This window comes from Trachypithecus francoisi, unplaced genomic scaffold (assembly GCF_009764315.1).
Source record: "Trachypithecus francoisi isolate TF-2019V2 unplaced genomic scaffold, Tfra_2.0 Lachesis_group15, whole genome shotgun sequence".
Lineage (NCBI taxonomy): Eukaryota > Metazoa > Chordata > Mammalia > Primates > Cercopithecidae > Trachypithecus > Trachypithecus francoisi.
The window spans coordinates 112,998,318-113,016,589 of record NW_022681460.1 but is presented as its reverse complement, the minus strand read 5'-3'; the positions used below and the strand labels follow the sequence as shown (position 1 = coordinate 113,016,589).

Genomic DNA, 18,272 nt, shown 5'->3' with positions numbered 1-18,272 from the left:
CCACATACATGTGCCCTGCCATTTTGAATACCAAGGACCTCCGTCCACCAGGCCCCCTCCAGTTCCCCTCCCAAGGGTCTGGGCCCCTCCTCCCTCACTCTCCCTCTTCAACCCTCTCTAATCTGCCCTGGGACTCCAACGACTGTCCTGGACCCCAAACCACCAAGGTCACATGCCCTGATGCAGCTCACCCTTGGAACCCTCCCGTAGCCATGTGGCAGGGTCCCCCCTTGGGGCCACCCAGCAAGGATTGGGGGAGGGGTGGTCCTGGGCCTGGCTTTAGGATGCCCCTGTGGAACCAGCCCCCCACCCCTGCTCCTGGAAGCCCCGCCTCCCCTCACTGGTAGGTCCTTTCCATCTCCAGGGTGTGTCCTTCTCCCAAATGTGGGTGCTCTTTTTATCTCCACCCCTTCAATTCTTTTTCTTTTTTTTTCCGAGACAGAGTCTCCAGCCCATGCTGAAGAGGCACTATCTCGGCTCACTGCAACCTCCGCCTCTCTGCCTCCCCAGCTCAGATGATTCTCCTGCCTCAGCCTCCCCCGTAGCTGGGACTGCAGGTGCCCACTACCAAGCCCAGCTAATTTTTGTATTTTTTTTAAAATAGAGATGGAATTTCGCCATGTTGGCCAGGCTGGTCTTGAACTCCTGACCTCAGGGGATCCACCCACCTCATCCTCCTAAAGTGCTGAGATTACAGGTGTGAGCCACGGCACCTGGCCCACCAGCCAATTATTTTGTTTTTTTTGTTTTTCGTATTTTTTTTTTGTATTTTTTTTTTTTTTTTTTTTTGATACAGAGTTTCCCTCTTGCTGCCCAGGCTGGAGTGCAATGGCGCAATCTTGGCTCGCGGAAACCTCTGCCTCCTGGGTTCAAGCCATTCTCCTGCCTCAGCCTGTAGCTGGGATCACAGGCACGCGCCTCCACGCCCGCCTAATTTTCTATTTTCACTAGAGACAGCATTTCTTCATGTTGGTCAAGCTGGTCTCGAACTCCCGATTTCAGGTGATTCTCCCGCCTCGGCCCCCCAAAGTGCTGGAATTACAGGCGTGAGCCTCCCCAGCCAATTCTTACATGGAGCCCTTGGTTCCATCTAGCCCTCCCTCCGGTTCTGTGCTGGGTGAAGAGGTGGTCACATACCTCACCGGACAACTCATTCTCCTCCCTGCGAACTCATTCCTTCCCAGTCCTGCCCCTGTTCCTCACTGAAGCTGACCTCTAAGAACATGGATGTCCTGACCTTGTCACCCCCACACCCCGCCTCAAGGGCTCTCCACTGCTTATGTGATGATACCCGTGCTCTGGCAGGGCTGGCCCTGTCTGCTCTCACTGCCCCTCCCACTGCCTCCTCCCCTACCCCACCGCCAGCTCCAGACTGCAGATTCCAGGACAGCCCGGGACCTCCCTCCCCGAAGGAGGACTCCAGGGCCCCAGGCTGGGTCAAAGGTTCTTCCTGGAGCTGCTTCAGCTCTGGCCTCCCCTTGTAAACGCCAAGGTGCTCAAAGTCCTGTTTTTGCGGGGGCGGGGGGAGGTTTCAGTGATGTTCCCTGGTGCTTGCCTGGTCCAAGATGGGGAGGCAGAGCCGATGAGGGGCTTCTCTGCCTCGCCAGCTCCACACCCTTATTCCCGCGCAGCGCAACCAGCCCTAGGGCGCCAGGCTCACCCCAGCCCCCACCCCACAGGACTGGATCGAGTGGAAGCCAGATGGGCAGAATCCTGGGGCAACTCCTCGGACGATGCAATGCCACCAGTTCCGACCAGGTGGCGCTGCGCGGCTATCGTTCTGGGCAGTAGCCTCCGCCCCGCGCCTCCAGCAATGGGCGGGCCGCAGTGGGCGGAGCCACAGCGGGTGGGCGGGGCCGCCCCGTCGGCGGCCGCGGTTTCCTGCCCCTCCCTCCTTCTTGGGTCGTCGCAGTCCCCACCTTCCCTCTCCTCCTTTCTGGGTCTCTGTTGGTCACCTCCTTCTGTCGCGCTGGCCCCGCCTGCTCCAGTTTCGGAATCTAAAGAGAGGCACGGTGCAGCCTGAGGGAAGAGGCCCTAGGCGCGGTCTGGTTATGCTTGCAGGACCATTAATGTCCATCAGAAAGCAGCGCCTGCCTGAGGAGCTCTGGACTATTACCGGGCGTCGGAATAGTGGTCCCACCCCAGACAGGGCTCCAGGCCACGGCCACATCCCAGAGCCTCTGTCCAGGCCCAGGCTCGGGCTCCCTGAGATCGCTGGGACCTTGCTGGAGGCATGCGGGTTCAAGGCCTGGAGGAAAGGTCCTGCAGAAACAGGAGTGCAGGGGCGGCCCCCACCCCGGTGGACCCCCCACCGACAGCCCAGGGGAACAGCTGAGACCTCTCCCTCTGCTGGATAGGACTCATGCCTGGGTAGCATGCTGGCAGGCGTGGGGAAAGGGGGTTGGGTGGAGAGTGGGGAATCCCCCAAGCCTCTGATTGCCCCTGACTTGACTTTCTTCCCTCCTGCTGCTGCCCTGGGAACCCACGTCACCCCATCTGCACTCCGCAGAAGCAGCAAAATAAAGTTCACCCTCCTCTCGATGTGGACCCTACTGCCTCCCGCCCACCTCCCTAGCCCTTTCTTAGAGACACCAAGCACTTGGCGGCCCCTGAACACCTTTGCCCAGGTGCTTCCCTTTGCCTTCCTCTGCCTCCAGCGCTGCACCCGTGGGGGCCAAGGTCAGCCTTGGACCAGGGCTGAGAGCTTCCGGGGGCTGGCTGGAGAAGAGGCATGGGAGGGTTTGCCCCTGAGAGCTGCTGGGTCACCCTTCCTTGCCTGTTCCTCCAGGCCCCTGGACTCACTGTCCCCTCTGACTCTGCACCTCCTCTGAAATTGTGACCTCCGGTTCCTCTCTGGCTGCCTCATTCCTCCTGCTCCCCGCTTTACCAGGCCCACTTCCTTTGTTGCCTGACCCTTTGCTACTCTGTTACCCTCCTCAGCCTTTCTTGACTTTGGGGACTCCTTTGTTACTTTGTAGCAGTAGCGTGTCCTGTGATACCTCCTTGGTTCCTGGCCCCAGTTGTGACCTCCTGTCCCTGGTGGCCCTTCCCCCCGCCATGCTGTTCTCCATCCCATCTTTTATTTATTTATTTTTAAATTTTTATTAAATTTTTTTTTTTGAGATGGTGTCTTGCTCTGTCACCCAGGCTGGAGTGCAGTGATGCAATCTCAGCTCCCTGAAACCTCCGCCTCCTGGGTTCAAGTGATTCTTCTGCCTCAACCTCCCCAGTAGCTGGGATTACAGGTGTGTGCCACCACGCCTGGCTAATTTTTTTTTGTATTTTTAGTAGAGACGGGGTTTTGCCATGTTGGCCAGACTGGTCTCGAACTCCTGACCTCAAGTGATCCACCCGCCTCGGCCTCCCAAAGTGTTGGGATTACAGGCATGAGACACTGCTCCTGGCCCCCCATCCCATCTTCAGTCACTGGGAGGAGGAATCGGCTGAGTCCTGGGCCAGGGAAGGCCGATGTATGCCCAAGGCTGATCAGGGATCTGCCCCACCCAGGGGGGTAAGCTGTGCAAGCCCTCTTGCCCAGGGCACCTGGGGCTGCTGGTGCCTCCCATCCAGCCACCTCCCTTGACTCTAGTGTGGCCACGAAGGTACAGCCTGCCAGGTTGTGGGTGGTCCTGGTTGGTGTGGGATGACCCCCTGAGCCCAAACAGGTGTGGTGTGTGGGGTGCGTGGTGATGGGTCACACTGCCCGCACCCATCTTCACAGACTCCACGGGTGGCAGCACCAGGCTGTGTCCAGGGAGGCCAGCCACAGGTCAGACAGGCAGCCTCTGGACATGCAGACAGACGGAGGTGGCGGGCCAGGCAGAAGCCTGAGGCAGCCTCAGCCAGGAATTGCAGGGGTGGGGGTGGCAAGCAGCCATGGCGCCTCAGCCTAAGTGGCTTTTAGGGGCAGCTGCCGGGATATGGGCACCCAGGGGGCCATGGCCCAGGAGACTGCCCAGAGGCGGGCCCTGTGCTTGGGTGGGGGCAGGGGAGCCCAGGCCAAGGCCCTAGAGAGAGGATAGGGAGAGGAGGACTGCGCCAAGCCTGCTTCTACTGCTCACATGGGGAATTGCCTGGGCTGGCTGTGCCTGACCCCTGGGAACCAGGTATGTGCAGGGGGCCTGGCTGGGCTGGGGAGGAGGGCAGACTGGGGCTGTGCCTGGACTCAGGTGTGTTCCTATATTGGAGACAGAGGAAGAGCTGGGTGGTGAAGAGCATGGACTCCGAATCTCACATCCCTGGGCCCAAAGGGAGCTGAGGAAGCTTCGTGGGTCTTCCCTCTCCAGGCCTGTTTGCAGGTCTGTGAAGTGGCCAGGCCCCTAGGGTTGTTCCAAGTAAAATGCACTCAGGCGTCAATGATTTCACTGTGGTAGTGACTGTCCTGTTGGGGAAGGAGGGACACTCGTGCTTCAGGTAGAGGCTCAGGGACGTAGACGGCTGTGAGCAGGGGAGGGGAGGCCTGATGCCTGCCTGTGGACACTGTGGAGCAGCGCCTGTGCACACTGGCCACCACCCAGAGCTTAGAGCCCAAAGAAGTCAGCGGAGGCCCATGTCAGGAGGCGGACCCTCGAGACTCATCCTTTCGTTACCCTGCAGAGTCACAGTCCAGGCCTGCGGTGGGCTGGGACACAAGTAGGGGGGCTGGCCCGGCCAGGGGAAAGAATGGCGGGAATGGACGCGATGCAGATAGCCCAAACACGGAGGGTAGGCCAGGGAGTCTCAAGCCACTGGCCCCAGGATGCAGGGAGGGACTGCTGCGTGTCACTTTTAAACCTCTTTTTCCCTCCTGGGCCCTCCTGAGACTGCCCTGGGCCAGGGCAGTTCTGGCTGCAGGAGGGATCCAGATCAGGCACAGCGGAGAGGAAATAGGCAAGGGGGGTCTGGGAGGGCTTCCCCGGGAGGGTGGGGAGGGCTGTGGCCCTTGTTGTTACCCTTTGGCCCCTTTGTGGGGGTCCCTTGGCCTGGAGGCCCTTTGTCCAACCCGTCGCCCACCTCAAGACCTGCCTCGATGCTGCGCATACAGTAGGTATCCAATAAATGTTCCTGGGATAGAAGGCAAAGGCGCTGGCACCAAGGCGGCTGCCCAGAGCAGGAGCGAGACAGAGGGGTCCCGGTGGCTGGGGGGTCCCCTCGCCCTGCCGCCTTCCCCCACCCCCACTCGGGATGACCGGCTGCGGAGGCCGGGATGGCTGGGACCGGAGGTGGGGGCGGCCGGGCGGCGGGGGCGGGGGCGGGGAAGGGGCGGGCGCGGGGGCGGTGCCGCAGCCTGAGCCGTAGCCGGAGCCGGAGCCCGAGGCGACGGGAGCCGAACGGGAGCCGCCGAAGCCACCGCTGGGTGCCCAGCGCCGCCGCCGCCCCCGAGCTGCCCCGCGCCCCTGCCCGCGGGCGGCTGGTGGGCAGCGGGCGCCATGGCCGCTCCAGAGCCGCTGCGGCCGCGCCTGTGCCGCCTGGTGCGCGGAGAGCAGGGCTACGGCTTCCACCTGCACGGCGAGAAGGGCCGCCGCGGGCAGTTCATCCGGCGCGTGGAGCCCGGTTCCCCCGCCGAGGCCGCCGCGCTGCGCGCTGGGGACCGCCTGGTCGAGGTCAACGGCGTCAACGTGGAGGGCGAGACGCACCACCAGGTGGGGGCCCGCGCTCGCCCCCGGCCCGCCGCCCCCTCTCTGAGCGCGTCCCTCTGGGGCGGGCGGGGGTCGCACGGGGGCCTGAGGGGTCTCCCGCGGAGAGGACGCGGACGTTGCTGGGAGGCAGCGGCCCGGCGCCTTCCGAGTCCCCGCGCAGGAAGCTCAGCCCTGCACAGGGGTGGGGGGGCATCCTGGCAGGGAGGGGCCCGCACTGCGGCTCCTGGCCGTTGGCCTCGCTCTTTGGTCGCGTTTTGGCCTCAGTGTGCCATGAAGGAGGGTGTTGGGCAGCCTGGGGCCCCTCCAGAAAGGTGGAGACCTGGGTGCTTTTGCGTAGGTGTGTGTACACGTGTGCGTGTGAACACAGCTGGGCGTGTGTGTGCAGGTCCCTCTGGGGTCAGCCAAGTGTGCACGGGCCTGCCTGTGTGTACCCGGGAGGGGTTGCTGTAAGGGCATCAGTGTGTCTGCAGTTGCGTGTGTGCTGGAGTGTGTGTGAGTATACAGGTCTGCGTGTGTGTGTGTGTGTGTGTGTGTGTGTACAGGTCTGGACTCCTGGGCATGTGAGAGCTGAGCTCTGCATGTGTGCACACCTGGTTAGTGTACTCATCACTGTGTGTCTGCAGGCTGGTGAGTCTGTGTGTCTGTACTCTAGTGTGCCCCAGCCGGTGTGTCTGGGACCGGGTTGAGTTGACCATTGGTGGCAACCACATTCCTTAGCTCCAAAGGCACTACCCCTCCTCAGAGGCTGCTTAGCCCGGCTGGGGTTACTTGCCGAAGCCTCCTGCCTCCTGGCTAAGGAGAATGGAGCCTTTTCTCTGTGGGTTCTGACCCCTGAGGTATGTCTGTCTCCCACAGGCCAGGGGCTTCCTCCACACCCTGGTGGGGGTCCAGTGTCCACACACCCCTTGTCCTCCAGGTCCCCTGTCCCTCACAGCACTGGCGAATCCATAACCTGTCTACATGGCTGGTCCTGGAACCTCATGATTAGCAGTTGGTTCAGCTGGGCCTGGAGTTGGTCTCTTGTTCACCTGGTGCCTTGTCTGTCCCTCCATCGGCCAGCCCCATGCTTTCCACCCAGTTTCTGCTGTGTAAGGTTGTTTGCTGAAGAAGATGGGGATCAGGCCAGTGGTCTGGACCTGAGGGATTGACGGTAGGGCTGGCAGGGCTGGGGCCTGGCTGCTGTGTGATAGTCGTTGCCGCCCTTGCCCAGGGAACACCTGCTTATCCAAAGCCCTGGGGTGCTGGTCTCTGAGGACTGGACACACAGACCATGGTGGACTCTCCACACTGCCCCAGGAGGGCAAGAGGCGCAGTTACTGCCCCATTTGACAGTTGAGGAAACTGATGCCAGAGATTTAGGGTGACTTGTCTGGGACACATAGTCAAGAAGCAGCTGGGCACTGGGTTCCTCTTGTCTCACTCTGGGTCATGGGGAGAGAGGAGGGCCAGGGGAAAGATGGGCCTGGCTCAGTCCCTCCTATCTGTTCACCATCCCTGCTGAGCCCGGCGGCTAGTGGGGAGCCCTGTCCACCCTCCCCCAGGCTGCAGGTGCGAATAGGGCTGCCTGTCTTCCTGCCCGCTTCCCAATGGGCACTGCTTTCTCTCTGTGGGTGCGTGCCGGCCCCCTGCATGGTCCAGACACTTCACAGGCACCTGCACCCACATGCCGACAGCCACCGTGCCATAGCTGTTCACAGGTGCAACTGCCCCTCCCCCTTGCCGGCTGTACCTGAATGTTGCTTCCCTGGCTGTGTGTGGGTACCCAAGCCAGGCGTCCAGCCATTCCCCTCCTCACAGGTCCAGCCCATGGTCATGGCCTGGAGGTAGACATAAGGCCTGGGGTCAGGAGTTTAGACTCCCATGGCAGAGAATGACAGGAATGGGCACGGGCACACCCAAACACACCAAATGGGCCCAGGGAGACACCCCTCTCCTTCAAACCTGGACGCAGACACAGACTTGGAAACAGATGGATGCACATGCACACACTAACAGGCAGACTGAAAACCGGAAGCTCCACTGTGCACCATCTTTGTTACTTCCAGACGGGACTTACCCAGCTGCCCTACCCTGCAGCCCCTTCCCAGCCCTGCCTGGAGAAGACCCTGGGCTAAGGGCCAGGCTCTGGGAGGACCCTGAAGCCCTCGCAGCCTGGACCTCAGTGTCCAGAGCCCGGGTGCAGAGGGAGGGAGCCGCTGGAGTCTGGGGGTGGGGGGCGGGGCCGGCAGGCCTCTCAGTGCGTCCACCCGCCCATGCAGACCAGCCGCCCGCCTGCACGCCCGGGCCAGTCCAGAGTGGTTCCATTGCCCATGTGCTGCCCGGAATGCGGGCCACTGACCCGCTCCTGTCACCCATTCGCCCCAGGTGGTGCAGAGGATCAAGGCTGTGGAGGGGCAGACCCGGTTGCTGGTGGTGGACCAGGAGACAGATGAGGAGCTCCGCCGGCGGCAGCTGACCTGCACCGAGGAGATGGCCCAGCGAGGGCTCCCACCCGCCCACGACCCCTGGGAGCTGAAGCCAGACTGGGCATACATGGGTGGCCGCAGCTCCGATGCTGGCAAGAAGGTATGGCGGGCTCGGCCCGCAGGGACTACCCTCCCCTCTCCCAGAGGCTCTCTTGGCTTTCGACGACCATCTTGGCCACTGATCACCTCCAGAAGTCTTGGTCTCTTCTGCCTTTTGGGGCCCCTTTTCTGCCTCAGGGACCATCCTGTTGGCTACTGGGGGCCACTCTTTCTACCCTCAGTCTGTGTTTTGTTTTAAACTGGGTAGGGTCAGGGCAGCCTAGCCTGTTCCTCTTCTCCAGGACGCTCCAGAGCCCCTTGCCCTATCGAGGGGTCACTCTGACAAGCTGCCGCCTCCCCAGCCCCCAGCCTCATGGCTGAGGAACCCTGGGAATAGACATTCTAGGTCTGCGTGTGCCCAGCTCCGTGCCTGTGTTGGGTGTCATCCGTGGCTCTGTCCTCCTCTCTCTCCAAGGAGCCTGTGTGCTGGGAAGGCCTGAGAGAGGGCTGGCCTCCCCTGCAGGCAGCGCCGTGGTTGGGGAAGCCTAGGAGGCGACTGTGCCAGGCCTGGCGTGGGTGGGGCTGGGAGCATGAGAGTGGAGTTGGGGGTCCAGGCGGCTCCAAGGCGAGCCCACTCCTCCCCTAGATACAAGGGAGGGCCCTGGGACCCCGTCTGCTGTTCCTTCTGGGTTCCTGCTGGGTAGCACTTCTTCCTTCCCCTGCCCCTGCTCCCAGCCAGGAGACCCAGAAAAGTACAGGGGCCGCCTGCTCCACCTCCTGCTAGGTGGCCGCTGGGAGGGGCCACCTGGCAGGCCTTGGGGGCCAGGAGGAACAGCCTGAAAGTATCTGTCCTGTCTTCCTGGAGGCCCTGATGGCATTGTCTCCATGCTCTCCTGCCTTTCTTTTCTTTCTTTTTTTTTTTTTTTGAGACGGAGTCTCACTCTGTCGCCCAAGCTGGAGTGCAGTGGCCGGATCTCAGCTCACGGCAAGCTCCGCCTCCCGGGTTTACGCCATTCCCCTGCCTCAGCCTCCCGAGTAGCTGGGACTACAGGCGCCCGCCACCTCGCCCGGCTAGTTTTTTTGTATTTCTAGTAGAGACGGGGTTTCACCGTGTTAGCCAGGATGATCTCGATCTCCTGACCTTGTGATCCGCCCGTCTCGGCCTCCCAAAGTGCTGGGATTACAGGCTTGAGCCACCGCGTCCGGCCTCTTTTTTTTCATTTTCAAAGCGATCCCTGGCCGGGCGCGGTGGCTCACACCTGTAATCCCAGCACTTTGGGAGGCCGAGGCGGGCGGATCACCTGAGGTCAGGAGTTTTGAGACCAGCTTGACTAATGTGGTGAAACCTGTCTCTACTAAAACTACAAAAATCAGCTGGGCTTGGTGGCAGGCGCCTGTAGTCCCAACGACTCGGGAGGCTGAGGCAGGAGAATTGCTTGAACCCGGCAGGCGGCAGTTTCAGTGAGCCGAGATCCTGCCATTGCACTCCAGCCTAGGGGACACAGCGAGACTGTCTCAAAAAAAAAAAAAAGAAAAGAAAAGAAATCAATCCCTTCAGGGATTTGAGTGCAGGGGTTGGCCAGACCCCCCTGTGAGAACCGTGCCTGAGGCAGGGGTGTGGGATCTGGAGTTTCTGAGGGTGCAGGGGATCTATACATTCACTTTCTCCCTTTCCCAAATATCACTCCTGGAGCTGGCTGCGCCTGGGAGCTGAGCCCGGCGGGGGGATGTCTTGGCAGGGAGACGGCATTCCCTGTGGGGAGGGGGCACAGGCCTGGCCATGGGACCTGTGGGACCCGGTTTGTTCCTGGAGCTTGAGGGCAGGCCATGACCGTGCTCAGGGCCAAGGTGCCCAGCCCAGGGCTGGTTGGGGGCTGGCCTTGCAGGGGAGCCGGCTGGTCCCAGGCCCCTATCCCCGAGTTGACGGTTGGGGCCTCCCTCTTTCCCAGGCACCCTCTCTCCCCCAGGAGGAAGCTCCCCCTCTACCTCAGGCGTTTGTCCATTGATTTGAACACAAATGCATGGTTCACCTTCCTGTGGAAAAATCTGGCCCTCGGACTTTATCTGGAGGGTGCGGCGGCCGAGGCACCTTGCCTTGGGTGGGACCTTCCCCCGTCTGCTATTTCAGGCTCTGGGGGCTGCAGGAAGCCCTAGGAGGGGCTTCCTCTGGGTATATTTTTAGAGAAACAAAGGGTGGCCCGAGTGGCAGGTCCCTTTGTGCATGAGTCTGGCTGGGGACAGGGGCTTCAGGAGGTCAGGGGACACCCAAGGAACAGGGTCTCCCCTTCTCCTGGCATCGAGACCTGAGGTTTCTTTTTCTTTTTTTTCTTGGCTCACTACAACCTCCGCTGTCTGGGTTTAAGCGATTCTCCTGCCTGACCCTGCCCAGTAGCTGGGATTACAGGCACACGCCACCACACCCTACTAATTTTTGTGTTTTCAGTAGAGATGGGGTTTCACCATGTTGCTCAGGCTGGTCTCGAACTCCTGATTTCAGGTGATCTGCCCTCCTCCGCCTCCCAAAGTTCTGGGATTACAGATGTGAGCCACTGTACCTGGCCCCTGAAATCTGAGGTTTCATTTCTTTTCTTTCTTTTCTTTTTATTTTTTTTTTTTGAGACAGAGTTTCACTCCGTCGCCCAGGCTGGAGTGCTGTGGTGTGGTCTTGGCTCACTGCAATATCCTTCTCCTGGATTCAAGCAATTCTTGTGTCTTAGCATCCCGAGTAGCTGGGATTACAGGCGTATACCACCATACCTGGTTAATTTTTGTGTTTTTAGTAGAGACAGGGTTTTGCCATGTTGGCCAGGCTGGTCTGGAACTCTTGGGCTCAAGTGATCTGCCTGCCTCAGCCTCCCAAAGTGCTGGGGTGACAGGCGTGAGCCACTGCGCCCGGCTCGAGCCCTGAGGTTTGTTCACCTGAGCTCCCAGCATGGACAGGAAGAATTGGGGCTCCCCTGACCTCCGCAGAGCAGGTTCAGATCCTGCCCTGCTCAGCCTGGGTTCAGGGTGTGTCTGAGATGCTCAGGGAACCCAGGAGGGCAAAGCTTACCTTGCAGGGATGGCTCCAGTGGGGGCGGTGGTGGCAGAGAGGCAGAGCCCTGGGAGGGTGTGTAGCTTGGCTTTGGTGCAGGATGGAGAGGGCCCAACTCTGGGTGCCCCTTGGGAGCCAAGGGTGGTTCTCAGTGTCCTCTGTCCTGGCTGGGGATAGGGGAGGTGGGCAGGGGAGGACACTGATGTGGTTGGCCACTCCTTTTGGGGGTCATGAAGGCCTAGTTAGTGATGACTCAGCCCTGGGCCACACCAGGCTGGGGGTGGCCGCAGCTGCAGTGTAGCTGATCCTAGTAGTGACGACAGGGGACGGCCCCCAAACAGAGACGGGTGGCCAGCGGTGCCAGGCCCTAGAGGTGGTGGCAGACCCTGAGCCCTCTGCTCCTGCCCCTAGCCCAGTCTCCACCTCCATCTGGAGGGCCATGGGGGCTACGAGCAGGTGAGGGGGACAGATCTGCGGGAGGCGGCTGTGTAGTTAGGGCCATGGGGGCTACGAGCAGGTGAGGGGACAGATCTGCGGGAGGCGGCTGTGTGGTTAGGGCCATGGGGGCTACGAGCAGGTGAGGGGGACAGATCTGCGGGAGGCGGCTGTGTGGTTAGGGCGCGGTGCCTGTGGGGGCTACGAGCAGGTGAGGGAACAGATCTGCGGGAGGCGGCTGTGTGGTTAGGGCCATGGGGGCTAAGAGCAGGTGAGGGGACAGATCTGCGGGAGGCGGCTGTGTGGTTAGGGCGGTGCCTGTGGGGGCTACGAGCAGGTGAGGGGACAGATCTGCGGGAGGCGGCTGTGTGGTTAGGGCGGTGCCTGTGGGGGCTTCCGGGCTCCTATGGCTCTTGTCCCTCTGGAACCTCAGCAGGACTGTCCTGTGTTCTGGGGCCGGGACTCCTCCCTATCCCCCCAGCCCTGGGTCCTGGGGCAGGGCAGGGCCTTCCAGCAGCTTCCTTCCTTCCTTTCTTGGGACGGAAACCTAGCTGGGTGGGGGGCGCCGGGCTGGAGCCTTCGCAGGGGAGTGGGCTCAGTCATCACCCTGTTCCCCAGAGTGACTCAGCCCCCGCGTCCCCACCCATCCCCGGGGAGCCAGGGCCACAGAGGGAGGTAGATAAGTGGGGTGGCAGCCTGGGTCAGCCAGAGAGTTCAGGCCACTCTGGCCAGACGCCTGCCACTCACTGCCGCTGTACCGCTGCCATGGCACGCTCCGGGAGTGCCACGCCACCTGTCCGGGCTCCAGGAGCCCCTCCACGGAGCCCACCCCAGAGGCTGGTACAGGTCAGGTGGGGTGGGAGGAAGGGAGGGTTAGGAGGAACCAGCAGCCGCTCAGCCGCCCGGGGTGGGAGGAAGGGACTCCGGGAACTTGATGTAAGCAGGCTGGTCCCTGAGCAACAATGAAGGCCTTTCTCTGCCAGGGCTGGTGCGTCACCATCTGGGGGGGCGCCCAGTATACCCCCATGCTAGCCTCTTTGTCCGGACACAGGCATGGCTGAGGGACCAGGGATGGTCCCGCTCTGTGCTGGCCACTGGTGGGGAGGGAGCCTGGAGCCCGTGGGAGCCAGAGGGCCTGGCAGGAGGCGGCAGGAAGTGTGTGCTGAGCCAGGGCAGGGAGGAGGAATGTGAGCTATGAACCCCGCCCGAGCTCCTCAGCTCTCTGGGCCCCCATGCTCCGCCCCATGTGCTGCCAGCAGCCCACCCTGGCCCCTCCATTGCAGCCCCTCCACCTGAGGGTTTCATGCTGTGCCTGGCGCGTCTGCGACCCTGCTGATAATGAGGGGTTTAGGCTTTGATGATAGGCAGAACTTCTTGCCGTGTGGAGTGAAAGATGGCTGCTTCTGGACAGAGGCAGGGGGTGGCCAGAATGACCCTGAGAACACTGAGGGGGCCTTGGCCCGGCCTCAGGGCCCAACACCCTCCAGATCCTGCTTCCTGTCTGGTGCCCTGAGAAACCCTGCCCTGTAGGCCGCTGTGCAGGCGTGGGAAGGGCTGCCGGGCCAGCACTGTGGGGCTGGCCGCGTGTGTGGGTGGCTATGCATGTTTGCAGGTGTGTCTGGACGTCTTGTGTCTGTGACCGTGTGACGTGTCTTTACCGCCTGGGCCCATGTCACGCTCCCGCCTCCCGCCCTGAACTGGGCTCCTGTCCCCACGCCTTCCCTCAGTCCCAGGCCAGCCTGGGGGCTGTGCTCCACCTCCCCTCCTGAATGGGCCCCTGTCTCCACGCCTTCCCTCCCTCCTAAGCCAGCCTCAGCACTGTGCTCTGACTGCATCCCTGAGGGGCACCTCGGTGGGCAGGTGTCAGGGTCAGCCTCAAAGCCCCATGCCTGTGCCACCAGGTGTGTCTGGGGGAGGGGTAGGTCTATGTGGTGGGGCCCTGGAGATTTTGGGGGTCTTGCACCCTCCAATTCAGCCCATGTGGCCCAGCTGAGCCCCTGCGGGGCCAAGGACCCACAGCCTTGTCCCGGGAGTTTCTGGTGTGATAGGGCCTAGGTTGTGGCCATGCAGAGAGGGTTCAGAGGGTGGGCAGGAGGATCCTGATGAGGCATCTGGCGGGCTGGACAGGAGAAGGGTGTTCCAGACCAAGGGCAGGTCCCGAGCCCAGGGGACAGGGCACTAGCCCTGTGGAGAAGGACCCCCTTGCTCCCTTGGCAGGGCGGCCCCCGCCACTGACATGGCTGTTTCCGGTCCATTGAGGTTTGGAGTGAGCTTGAAGGTGGGTGGCTGGAGGGGTCGGGGGTGTCTAAGGCCTGGAGACCTGCCCTCCTGAGGTCTGAGTGCCCCCTTGCCATGCTGCCCCAGCCCTGGCCTGTGGTCCCTCAGGGACATACAGGGAGGTAGGAAGTGAGGGAGGGGCCCTGGCAGCCCCCCACCCCGCCTGCACGCTCTCCCCTGCACACGCCCTCAAGCCTGGCACTCCCTGGAAACCTGAGCTGACCCTGCCTGCTCTGGCCACCGCCATGTTTAACTGAGCACGGGCAGCCACTGGCCACCGCCGCAGCACCCTGGCCCAGCCCCTGGCTGGGGGTGATCACTGGGCCTGGCCCTGCCTGCATGGTCCCCTGGCCCAGACCCCCACTGCAGGATGCCAGAGGTAACATGGGGCAGGGCCTGGGAAGGTAGCGGGGGGTCCTTCCAGGCCCCAGGAGGCCCTGTGTGCCCTGTCCACTCTAAGCTCCTGTCCCAGCCTCTGCTTGCTGGGCCTGTGGGGGTGGTGCGGCTCGTTTTCCCGGAATGTGAAAGCAAACAGAGCCGCCACCGCAGCCAGCCTCATGGAGGCCTCTGGAGAGAAAACAAAACTGCTGGCCTAGGAGCGCCTGCCCCACGCTCTGGAGGAGAGCCCGGGGCAGGGGGACGTGCGGGCAGGGCCCTCAGGGACAACTGCCCCAGGAGGCCGACAGTGACAGTTCTTCCCACCTGGTGCTCTCTCCCACCCCGCCTGTGTGCCGCGCTGGCCTCCAGCCCAGGGAATCATCCCAGCGACCCAGGGAGGCGGCTGGGCCCATCGGGGAGGCTTCTGGGTTTGAAAACTGACTTTGCCCAAGTTCCCACAACTGAAGCTCTGTTGCAGGCAGCCTGGGTGCCCGGAGTGTTTGCCACTGAGACCTGGGCCTGCCCATGGGTGCCCGGAGTGTTTGCCACTGAGACCTGGGCCTGCCCATGGGTGCCCGGAGTGTTTGCCACTGAGACCTGGGCCTGCCCATGGGTGGCGTTTTGCCACTGAGACCTGGGCCTACCCATGGGTGCCGTGGTACCGAGTTTGGGCAGCGGCGGCACCACCAGGGGGTGGCCTCTGGGGGTGGGAGGCTGGAGCCAGGGACTGACGCTGTCCCTCGGGCCTGCAGGATGTCAGTGGGCCCCTGAGGGAGCTGCGCCCTCGGCTCTGCCACCTGCGAAAGGGACCTCAGGGCTATGGGTTCAACCTGCATAGTGACAAGTCCCGGCCCGGCCAGTACATCCGCTCGGTGGACCTGGGCTCACCTGCCGCCCGCTCTGGCCTCCGCGCCCAAGACCGGCTTATTGAGGTACCGGCCCACCAGGGCTGCAGGGTGCTGGGTGCCCCATGCCTGTCCACACTGCGGCCCTGGGTCCTTGCAGGGAGGAGGGGGACACTGGGAACCTGAGCTGGCGCGCCTCCTGCTGCCTCGGCGGGTGGTGGCTGTGATGAATATTTGATGCCACACCTGGCCACGTGGCATGGGGGGCTGTCTGGGCCCACAGCGGGGCTGATGCGTGCTGGTGGTGGCAGGTGAACGGGCAGAATGTGGAGGGGCTGCGCCACGCGGAGGTGGTGGCCAGCATCAAGGCACGGGAGGATGAGGCCCGGCTGCTGGTGGTGGACCCTGAGACAGACGAGCACTTCAAGCGGCTTCGGGTCACACCCACCGAGGAGCACGTGGAAGGTGGGCCACGGCCCGGGGCACAGGGTGGGGGCGGTGTGGTGGCCGAGCAGCCACTGACACGCTGTCCCCACAGGTCCTCTGCCATCACCCGTGACCAACGGAACCAGCCCTGTCCAGGTGAGAGGGTGGGGTGCCCACGAGACACAAGGTGCTTCTGGGGGTACCCAGGCCCGACAGAGGCCCCCTTCTCCCTGGAGATCCCTTTCCTCGAGGTGTGGTAGTGACACCCGATTCTGGCCGTCACCTCCCTTTAATGCCCCTGTGGTTTTCGTCCTGGATCAGTGCCACACACAAGCCACATGGGGCGCCTGGGGTCGGGGCTGCTGCCTTCCGTCCCCTCCTGAGCACCACCTGGTAGGGAGTTGCCCTCCAGTCTCTGCCTCCTCGGAGCTGGTGGTAGCCTCACCCCAGGCGTTGTTCACACCGGCCATTCCTGCACCCAAACCCCCTCTGCACCATGAGCCAGCCAGGCCACCTGCCTGTCACTGCCGGGCTCCGGGTGCCTGCCTCACCGCATCTGGAGTCCACCAGATGCCCGGGGCCCCTGCCGAGTGGAGGAGCACACACTGGTGGGGCGTGTGCCTCTGTGCACGTGTGTGCTTGTGCGGGTGTTGTGTCTGTCTGTGAAGCCACAACCTGTCCTTGGTTTCCCAGCTCAATGGTGGCTCTGCGTGCTCGTCCCGAAGTGACCTTCCTGGTTCTGACAAGGACACTGAGGTATGGATGTCCTCCTCCACTCCTGAGCTCACACATGGGGCTGCCAGAGGCCTTGGGGTGGGTGTCTGTGGAGATGTCAGCCCTGGCAGTGGGGTCTCTGCTCAGGAAGCCCTCATGAGCCCCCTACCCCAGCCCCAGCAGGCAACCTCTGTTGGTTGTTCCCTGGGAGGGGCCCCCGTCTGGGGTGTAGGACTAGGGCTCACTCCAGACACCGCACCCACCGTGCTCCCCCCAGGATGGCAGTGCCTGGAAGCGAGACCCCTTCCAGGAGAGCGGCCTCCACCTGAGCCCCACGGCGGCCGAGGCCAGGGAGAAGGCCCGAGCCACGCGGGTCAGCAAGCGCGCGCCGCAGATGGACTGGAACAGGAAGCGCGAAATCTTCAGCAACTTCTGAGCCCCTTCCTGCCTGTCTCAGGGCCCTGGGACCCCTCCTGCATAGACCTTGGGCCTCAGCCTGCCCCGAGCTCCCCAAGCCTCAGTGGACTGGAGGGTGGTCCTGCCACTGGCCAGAAATCAGCCCCAGTCCCTGGGAGCCCCCATCCTGCCTCTGCCTGCCAGGTACTGGGGGCCTGTGGCAGCAAGATGGGGGGAGAGAGACCCAGAGATGTGAGAGAGAGGCAGAGACAGAGACAGAGAGAGAGAGAGAGAGAGGTGGCAGCGCGGGGTGAGGGCCTTTGCTGCTCTGCCGGGGCCTGCTGACTGAAAGGAATTTGTGTTTTTGCTTTTTTCCAAAAAGATCTCCAGCTCCACACATGTTTCCACTTAATACCAGAGCCCCCCTCCACCCCCCCCCACTTCTCCTCCCCCTTGGGAGCGCTCTAAATAATTGCAATAAAACAAACCTTTCTCTGCAAACCATTTCCTCCCCGCCCCCTCCCCTCAGCAGCAGCCGTCCTGAGTGGGAGTCCCTAGGACTTTCCAGTGGCCGAGCTGGGGCCCCCGGCCTGTTTGTGGGGACCTCGGGTAAGGCCAGGGAGGCCTGATGTGGCCACACCCGCCCTGGTGTGGGGGGTCCCTAGGCCAGGCCCTGCTCCCCACCCAGCTACCCAGTGCGCCTGTGCCCTGCTGGGGGTCTGAAGTACAGGGCCTGGGTTCTCCGAGGGGCCCAAGGATGGAGGCCCCATGTCCCTGAGGAGGGTGGCCTCTGGACAGGCCCCTCATTCCGCACGGCAGCTCCCAGGCCTGGGGAACATAGGTGTGTGAGAGCGGCACCCAGGAAGGACTCCTGGCCTCTGGCTCAGCCCTGCCTGGCGAGCTCCCCTGTGGACACCCTGTTGACTTTGCTCTTCCCTCCTGGGCCCCGCACCCCTGAGCCAACCACTGATCCACCGGCACCCGGCACCGCTGTTGCCTCGTTAAGCCATAGCGCATGCGCGCCCTCAGAATAAACAGGCCCTGCCCGGGACCCACACGCCTCTGTCTTTTCTGAGCCTCCTCCCCGTGGGATGAGGGGAGTGGAGGGATGAGGCTGTTCCAGGGAGCCCCCTGCCCCAGTCTCAGCAACTGGAAACTGGGTCTCGTTCCTGAGCCCCTGCCCTCCATCCATCTGCTCCCAGCCCTGCTCCCTCCCTCCCACCGGACCCCATGGGAACCCTGCTGTGTAGCACATCCTGGGCGCAGGGCCATCTCTCTATTCGGCAGACTCAGCCTCCCACCTTCATCTTCCCTGTGAAGCCATCGGGCTCCACACAACACCCACAGGGGCCACCCTTTGCCCAATTCACCTTGTGACCTCTAGCAGTCACAGGTGAAGCCCTGTAGCCTATGGCACCCTGCCTGGGTCCCCAGTGTCCCTTTCAAGGCCAGGTAGCTCTGTAACGGGGGTGGGAATGGGCAGAGGCTGGGCTTTGAGGTCACTGAAGTTCAGGAGCTGGTGGTGTCCAGGCTGGGAAGCTGGGGGCTGGCAATGGCTAGCATGAGGGGCCAGGGTCCTCAGCCAGCTGCCTAGGGCTGTTTCCCCAGTGGACTTCCAGCAGCCGGCTGCAGCTGGCTCTCCCCA

At 62.7% G+C, this 18,272-nt stretch overlaps 1 protein-coding gene across 4 annotated transcripts; it reads left to right on the top strand.

Annotated features, from left to right (window-relative positions):
- Window positions 1-5,208: 5,208 nt before the first annotated feature.
- Window positions 5,209-17,684, top strand: SLC9A3R2 (SLC9A3 regulator 2). 4 transcript variants are annotated; one of them, XM_033236155.1, is made up of 7 exons: window positions 5,209-5,621; window positions 7,983-8,183; window positions 14,999-15,178; window positions 15,403-15,556; window positions 15,630-15,673; window positions 16,211-16,273; window positions 16,509-17,684. In XM_033236155.1, exons 1-7 carry the CDS (start codon window positions 5,409-5,411, stop codon window positions 16,665-16,667), a joined length of 1,014 nt encoding a protein of 337 aa, XP_033092046.1. In that variant the 5' UTR covers window positions 5,209-5,408; the 3' UTR covers window positions 16,668-17,684. The 4 variants fall into 4 exon arrangements, with proteins under 4 accessions (XP_033092046.1, XP_033092047.1, XP_033092049.1 ...); XM_033236156.1 differs by lacking the exon at window positions 5,209-5,621 and adding an exon at window positions 7,190-7,315; XM_033236158.1 differs by lacking the exons at window positions 5,209-5,621; window positions 7,983-8,183 and adding an exon at window positions 11,945-12,431.
- Window positions 17,685-18,272: the final 588 nt, after the last annotated feature.

Coding starts and splice junctions, on each gene's coding strand:
- SLC9A3R2 (XM_033236155.1), top strand. CDS start 5,409: ATGGCCGCTCCAGAGCCGCTGCGGCCGCGCCTGTGCCGCCTGGTGCGC. Junction 5,622..7,982: donor AGGGCGAGACGCACCACCAG/GTGGGGGCCCGC, acceptor CATTCGCCCCAG/GTGGTGCAGAGGATCAAGGC. Junction 15,557..15,629: donor CACCGAGGAGCACGTGGAAG/GTGGGCCACGGC, acceptor CTGTCCCCACAG/GTCCTCTGCCATCACCCGTG.